This window comes from Daktulosphaira vitifoliae, unplaced genomic scaffold, assembly GCF_025091365.1.
Source record: "Daktulosphaira vitifoliae isolate Bord-2020 unplaced genomic scaffold, ASM2509136v1 Scaffold_2, whole genome shotgun sequence".
Classification (NCBI taxonomy): domain Eukaryota; kingdom Metazoa; phylum Arthropoda; class Insecta; order Hemiptera; family Phylloxeridae; genus Daktulosphaira; species Daktulosphaira vitifoliae.
In genome coordinates, this window is record NW_026099573.1 from 29,126,186 (window position 1) to 29,134,810 (window position 8,625).

Below are 8,625 nucleotides of genomic sequence, written 5' to 3' on the forward strand. Positions count from 1 at the left end.
CTATAANACTTTTGAAGATGGTTTAGGTGGATTAAATGGAAAATAGTCTATACATAAGCCCTTGGCTGATGTTGCTCTACTGCATCCTACATAAAGCATATTACACAGTAAATACTTTTTAGGCACATGGTATGCAACATTTTCATATGTTGCACCATGTGATTTATGAACAATCAATGCTAATGCCTCAACTAAAGGTAATTGTGTTCTAGTTACCTTCCGGTTTTCTGAATTTCCAATTCGAAATTCCAAGTGCGTAATTTCAATAGGTGTCCAGTGAGACCAGTCATCGGATACTTCTCCTTGAGAGGACAACTTTCCTTTAACTTTTTGTCTTGTAATTGAGCCTACTTCTGGTTCATCAAATTTTATCCACACTCTATGAGCGACTTCTTTACCACTAGCAGTTATTGTACGGTTGATTTGCATCAGTTCACCAATAGCGCCATTAACAATTCCGTATTCTGTACAGATATTTGTAACAATCATGTATTTCGCTGTTACCTTCAGTATAAGTGTTTTAGGTAATCCAAAGTTTTTGGCCTTGGAAGTTACTTTGCAGCAGTAATATCAACTTTTTTCCCTGTTGTATCTATTGCTTCAGATACAAAACTAGTAGTATTTAAACTATTTAATACTCTCGTATTCATATCGTCCACCTCTTTATTTGTTGCCCATAGATGCATAACTCCAGGTTGAAAACTAATTTCCAACGGTTTTACGAGTTTCATAAAAAAGTCTATATCATTTTAATTAATTCTCCCCTAGCTAATTTAGTTAATACTTCAGCAAATTCTTTATCATCTCTTTGTCTCATAATTTCTCGTAACAACTTTGTTGCGCAATTTATATAATATTTTTAATAAATCACTCCATGATGACTCACTTGGACTTAATGTTAAAAATATAGTAGGATGACCTAACTGCCTAACCATTGCAAAAGTGTTTTTTCTCACAGCGGCTAAATGTGAAGGTGAGTTTTTTACATTATGTAATAAACGATAATCTTAATCATTATCAATCATTTTTGTTAGATTTTTAGTTTGCAACATCTCCAGCTGTTATATTTTCTTTTTTATTTTTCCTCATAATTATTTGTACATTATTTGCAATTTGTTTGTACACAAAAACTTCACATTTGAAAAACAAATTCGGCGTATCTGCTGCAAAACGCCGATCTGAATTTATAAGTTCTGATCTTATTACTTTAGAGTAATTTTTTAGCGGATCTTTAACTTTTCTAGGATGGCCACCAAACAAATTAGGAAATGCTTTTTCTTCAGCATGGTCATCAATTAAAATAGATAAAGGTCTTATACCTTTACCTGGAGAAAAAGACACATAATCTCCATTTTCAACCATAGAGTCTATAGTTCCCGGATTGTCAAGCTCTTCATTGACAACCTCATCAGATNTGTCAAGCTCTTCATTAACAACCTCATCAGATTCTTCATTGATTAATAAGTCCATGTTTTTTGAAATTGACTGAATATGGTTTGTCACATGACTATACCATTCTTCATCGATTTCTGCACTTCTGTATAACGGTTGGTCTCTAAGGTCCATCAGAGCTTTGACGACTAACATTGGGCGAACATTTTGATACAAATAATGTTGCTTAAAACAGGATTTTCTTTTTAATTTGACTTTCATTATTTTAATAGCAGTCAAATTTTCCGCTCTTCGTGGCAAAATACTGGTTGTCTTAGTCAGATCAATCGGTACGTTAACAACACTACCTTGAATTTTCAGCTGACCTTCCCCCCGAAGACATTTAAATACTTTCAAAAATGGTAATCGCAATGAAACCATTTGTCTTTCAATTTGATTTAGCTCCTTAACTGACTATGGAACATGATTCAATTAAAATCCATTTTCGGTGTATAATGGTGGAACTTTAGATTTTTTTAAGTGATTATAACAACTATTACATGCGAATACACTTTGGTTATCATTTAGAACAATATTTATATTAAGATGTCTTAGTAGTTCATTTCGACAATTTATCATGCTACTAGGTAATCTTAAACGATGACAAGAAACACAAGTCTCTGATAAGCCTTGTGTTTTTCTTAAATTAAACTCAGACAACAACGTTTCCCATTTTTGCCTTTTAGCATTTAGTCTTTGCTGTTCACGTAATCTATACGAAGATATATGACAAGAACGCTTTCTACGACTTGACTGCAAGCTACTATCTGAAGGAACCCTTCTCTTTAACATTCGACTTTTGTTCGCACTTTTATAGGCTTTTCGCAATTCTAGTCTTTTTTTCATGCTAACTTTAGCAGCTTCTATATTTGCTTTTTTTACTGCTGGGTTATTCAATCGCTTTCTCATATTTAAACGAGCTGTTTTTCTGTTAGCCTCTTTAAATGCGTTATCCTTTAATCGTTTTCTCATATTTTTTAAATTAATTGTATTATCAACTTTTCTTTTGTAATAATCAAGTCTTGCTATTCTTTTTCTAATCCTATCATTATTGCGTTCTTTTATTCTACAAACTTCACGTTTTCGCTTAATTTTCATACTATAACGTTTTTTTTTTTTTGTAATTTTGGCAATCCTACCCATTTTGACCCTTCTGTTTTTTTAGCTTCGATGTTTTTACTTGAATTGCTCATTATATTAAATGTTTTAAGCATTCATCATATAAAGACCTTCTAGTCGTTTTATTTAATTTTCATTTTAAACTTTCTTAAAATATTGTCAATAATTTCAATACTAAAATTTTTAAAATCTGTCGATGAATAATTAAAATTTTCTAAAATCTTAATAATTTTAGAATTAACTCCACAGTAATTTGTGGGAACAATACTAACTAATTTTGAGCTAGAATTGGAATTACAATTCAGAATTTTTCTTAAACATGAGTTTTTATAGTTGATATAATATACAATTTTTTTTTTAAATTAGTATCATTTGATTTATTGTAAATTATATAACAAATATTTATAACACAATTATGCTTCATAGTTACTTTTGAATATTCTAAATCAGGATATTCAGAACGAATGTAGTCGGCAACTTCATTTAATTTATTATCAAACTTCATGATAATTTTTTTTATAAGTAACACAATTTAATTAAAAAAATACTACTATGGGTAAACTTAAATTAACTTTTTATAACTGATTTACAATAACCATAGCAATCTGGTCAATTTTTAAAAAATGAGTATTTACATATAAAGAAATAATTAAAACAAGCAAAAAAAATTGGATTAAAATTATTACTGATTTTGATTATTAATATGTTGAAAATAATTATAGCAAAATATCATTTTTAACCTATTTTTTTGGTTTCTTGTGAAAGTTTATAATAAAAAAAGTTGAATTTGTTACCATAACTTTTAGTTTAACTTACAAGTTTTAAATTGATATCATTAAATAGAAAATTTATGAGAATTAAAAATATTATATTGTTAAGATTAATATGCAGTTAGGAAATTGTACAATACTTATAATTTTACAATATTTACAGTGAATTTATCAGAAATGTACGATTTGATTACGATTTAATGAAGTATTTAATGAATTTAGATTTTCTATAGACATATCTAGAATGAAATTTCAGTGAGTGTTATTATTTTTTTCTAAGCCTAAAAAATATTTTTATTTAAGAACATATTCATAATTTATGTATATATTTCCTACATTTTTTGTGAGGTCAACATCACATATCTTTTAGTTGCGCTTATACAACTAACTATTTCATTTTTTTAAAAATATAATTCACTTCAGTTTAGACTACATTGACTTTTTATCCTCCACAAAAAAATATTTAGTATATACATTATATTCGAGATTTGATGTATTAGATAAAAAAAGTGATAAATAGTATATATATATTTGATTTTGAGAACTGCCTATAAAGAGTCATATTAATATATGAAAGTTTGTTATAATATATGTTACACTTTCGAAACAAATGACGACTTTAATATTATAATATAAAAATAGTGGGCTGTACATAGTTAGATATATCGAGACAGTTATGTCACTAGTACGCACTATGAATTTGCAAATGTAAAAAAAAACTGGCTGTACTATGCTAACATTTTCAGAAAGATACGTCGCATGTACGAGTTTTAACATTTGCTATGAAAAAGTCATTTGTTCGATGTATCTTAAATAAATTGATACATTCACAATAATTTTATTTTTAATTATTATACAATAGGCAACTGAATAGTGATAATTTTAGAGGTATCCTTTAATCTAAGAACATATATATTTTTTTAAATCAAATAGTCAAATAATTTTTATATCAATTATTGTTCATTTTTTTTTTTATTATTTAACATTTAATTTCTTGTACATTATACTTTACGTATTCAATTTTTTTTTTGTGAGTAAAAATGCAAATGATATATGATTATTGTAGTGTGAAGTGAAGTATATTCCAAAAACCTATTACATTTAGTTATAAATGCACAACTATATGCTAAGGTACCTTACAATAAATGTAAAATATATATGTGTTCTTATATAAACATATTTTTTGATGTGAAAAAATAATAAAAACCCCTAAAGTTTTATTCTAGTTGTGACTATGGAAAGATGCTGGGAAAATGGGATAGTCTTTTACTAATTAGCAATACAGAAAGCATATCTATTGATGAAGACTATCGATCCTTATAGCTCTGTATAGTGTCGTGATAAAAATCAACGAGTTACTTGTAGTTGCAATTTCTCGTGTATTATATATGTATATTAACCCAAAATATTTAAAGTTTTATATCTAATGAATGAATAAAGTTAATTGTCGAACCTTAATATTTACATAGATTTAGGACTAATTGTTAATCTTACTTTGTATCTGCGCCCCACTTCAGTGGACCTTGGGAGGCGACAGTCCGTTCCATGAAAGCACACCTTAACTGGTCTACCTGGACTCCTCTCAGATCATCTTTAAAAATCCAAATTACTGTCGACTTGTAGTGACAATAATGCGCGCCAAATCACATAGACCACCCTATCAACTCGGCTTATTAAGGGCGACGACCGCATTTTATCATTTAGTTGTATGTGAAATTTAATCAGCTATTTAATGATATATTCAAATAGTCTTAATTAGTATTTGACGTAATGAATTTCATGCTAAACAGCAGGAAATAATTATACACGTTTGCCATTTAAGTAATAACTATTTCAAAATTTCTCTCTAATAATTATAATACTAAATTATTAAATATCAATTTCATAAAATCGAGAATTTTACACAAAAAATATAGAATATATTTTATTATGGTAGCCATTTTCATCATGTAGACTGTTTTGTACGAAGCATATAAACCGTAAGACGGCTAGTTGTGGAAAAATAGAGACGAGTAAAGTAAGACGCTAGAGATCAGCTCTCACGCGATGTGATATAATCAACAATGTTTGTAACAACTGGTCTACTAGATCTTTGCTACAGGAGTTCTGTACCAAACATGCTCCTTGCGTTGAAAGACTAAGACTTTATATTTTTCAAATAAACTGTCAAAAATACGTTCAGAGTTGTGTGTGCGTAATACAACTAATATTAGATCCCGTGTCAACAGTTATAGGCACATTAATGTTGTTGAACATAGCATAAAAATGTAAAGCAATTGGCGTAGCATTATTAATATTGTAATTCAGCAAAGTTTAACCTTAATTCAAGTTTTTTGAATTCTTAACACAATTAAGAGCCGTGTAAATATTTAAATAAAAAGTTATAGCAGTTATTAAATGCAGAAAAAAATTGAAAAATTCTATTTTTTACAGCAATGTAATTTTGAGATATTTTTCTATATTTATGAAATTAAGGGATTTTTTTTCAACAGTATATTCAAATCGGGTTCTTTTGACGTATTAATCATAAAAATCAGTCCAGTAAGAGTTCAGAATTTTCATGGATAAGCATGAAAAAATGCCCATCATAGTAAATACTTTCTCAATTATGCATTGAAACTTAAGTCTTAACTTAAAAATAAATCGTTTTGACAATGTTTATGGCCATATAACTAAAAAAGCAATGAAATACTAAAAAAATCAAACATTGTTAATCATATCGGACAGAGGTATAACCCTTAACCCTATATCTTGGATGTAATAAATTCTGGTGTTAAAATTAATAATTAAATAATTAAATAATTAAATAATTAAACCCATTTCTACTATTTCAACGAATCATTATTTTTAAAAAAAGTGATGAAGAACTTTTGTAATATCTTCAATTTGAACTCGCACCTTTCCCTTTGTCATTATTTGATAAAAACGTTCTTAGAAAAACAAAAATATCTGCAAAAGGTAAAAAGTGATGAGTCAGATGAATTGTTTGAAAAATGTGTAATAACGGTAAAGTCGAACTTCACAAAATTCAAGAAATTGGTAAAATATTTTCTAAGTGCATTAAAGTTTATCAAACTTTTGTCAGCGATTGAAGCAAATCATATAATGATATCGATGTTTGAGAAGTTTGACGAATTATTCGAAAAAGTAAACAATGTTATTGTTGATAAAAAATATGAACTTGATCTATTTTTGAATTCTATACTCAAGTTTAACAAAGATTTCTATTCTCTGTTGTGTAGTTATAACGTCGATATACCAGATAAAAATAAACTCTTTAAAAATGATTACAACAAATATTTCGAAAAATTAAAAGAAAAAAAAGGAATTACACAATGTTATTTAAGCTTTGTTACGTCGCTATTTAGGGGTTTAGCCTAAATGCCCGTCGACAGTATTCTAAGGGACCAACGGGGGATAGCTGGCTAGGCTATATCTACCTTAGGTACTGAAGTTTCCTATTTAATTTATATTCCCTTAGAGGAACTACCAAGGGTCGCACTACAATATATATATATATATATAACACTTTAGGTTAACAACGATATAAATAAATATTTATTAAGCAATTGAAATATTAAATAGATAATACACCTAGAGATGATATAATCCAACAGGGAGCTGACGGCGACACACACAATATACGGAGTAGCAAAGTTAAGTTAATTATCAGGCAAAAGTAGTGATCGCGAAGATGGTAAAATGTCAACTGTCGATAGGGATATCTTATTGTGGCACATTGGCCGTGAATTGCAAAAAGTGTTTATGTGTGCAGTCCGCCCTCCTGTTAGTATTGTTGTATGTCACTGTGTTAATTATATACAGTGAACACCCTGTATAATATATGTCTATTAACCGGTACAACGATGTTATGGGAGACAGAGATATGGGCACATATTCTGATCGTATCAGCTTTCTTATGGAATATTTTGATGATTTTATTGATCAGATTATAGAAACAAAATACACAGAACTTGGTTTTGTATACAATGAAAGACAAATTGAAAATATCTATTATGATATAATTATTAATAAAGGACATACGGATTGAAATAAAGTATAAATTGAAAAACGGTAGCACAGTGGGGTCGCGGCATAGTGGAGACATTGCATAGTAGGGTCCAGTATAGATTTAATCTGACAGTGATTAAAATCACTATCATAAGAAACGCTTCGATGCAAATCTGTAGATAGTGTTTAATTTTAAAAAATTGATGGATAATTGCAAAAGCAACATCAACTTCTATTAAAATAAAATACAAAACCCATAATTATCATACAAAAATAGTATATTTTTCAATATGGTAGCCATTTGCGTATAGAAGATAGATCGTCGGGACAAATTTTTTTTTTTCATTTTGTAGTACATAAAATAAGCTTTAATTTTATATATGTTTAAAGGACGCAGTATTTCCGGAACATTTTCAAAAATTAAGTTGAAAAAGTTATTTTTTGTAAAAAAGTTACTATTTTAAATCCTCCCAGTGAGCAGAATAAGTGTTAGATTTTCAAAAAAAATTATATCAAATGAAAGGGAAATATCTAAGGTTTCAATACAAAAAAATATTATTTTTATTTGTTCATTTTTGAAAAAGTTATGGCAGTTTTAAGTACAAAAAACATCCCGATAAAATGTAATTTTTATCGCAAACATTACATTTTTTTTTAAATTTTCGACAGCCATTTGCACATAGAAGATAAGATGTCGGGACAAATTTTTTTTTTTCATTTGATAGTATATAACATAACCTTTGATTTGATATATGTTTAAAGGACGCAGTATTTCCGGAACATTTTCAAAAGTTCAGTTGAAAAAGATCTATGTTTTTTACAATATTTTAAGTTTTGAACGCCCCCTATATAAGGGGAAATTGTCCAATTTTAATAAAAAGTATGTCAAATGAAAGATGTACTTATAATGTATTTAGAAAAAAAAAATTTGTGCTGATATATACATTTTTCAAAAAGTTATAGCATTTTTAAGTTGAAAATTTAAAATCGAAAATCGAAAATTTTAACACAAAAATAGTGTTTTTTTAACTACGGCAGCCGTTTAAATGTAGAAAAAAAGTGTCGGGACAAATTTTTTTTTTTCATTTTCTAGAACATAAAATAAGCTTTAATTTGATATATGTTTAAAAGAAGCAGTCTTTCCGAAACATTTTCAAAAATTAAGTTGAAAAAATTAATTTTTGTAAAAAAGTTGCCATTTTAAATCCCCCCTAATGAGCAGGTTAAGTGATAGATTTTCAAAAAAATGATATCAAATGAAACGTAAATATCTAAGGTTTTAGTATAAAAAAAA

The 8,625-nt window shown here is 28.1% G+C and overlaps 2 protein-coding genes across 2 annotated transcripts; both read right to left on the reverse strand.

The window, feature by feature from the left end:
• LOC126898093 (uncharacterized) lies at positions 1 to 489 on the reverse strand. Its single transcript, XM_050672042.1, has one exon. It carries the CDS (start codon positions 487 to 489, stop codon positions 1 to 3), a length of 489 nt encoding a protein of 162 aa, XP_050527999.1.
• Positions 490 to 1,038: 549 nt separating this feature from the next.
• Positions 1,039 to 2,154, reverse strand: LOC126898094 (uncharacterized). The gene is made up of 2 exons (XM_050672043.1): positions 1,438 to 2,154; positions 1,039 to 1,404 (listed from the first exon to the last, which is right to left on the reverse strand). The coding sequence occupies exons 1-2, from the start codon at positions 1,810 to 1,812 to the stop codon at positions 1,039 to 1,041; spliced, it is 741 nt and encodes a 246-aa protein (XP_050528000.1). The 5' UTR covers positions 1,813 to 2,154.
• Between the last annotated feature and the right edge of the window lie 6,471 nt (positions 2,155 to 8,625).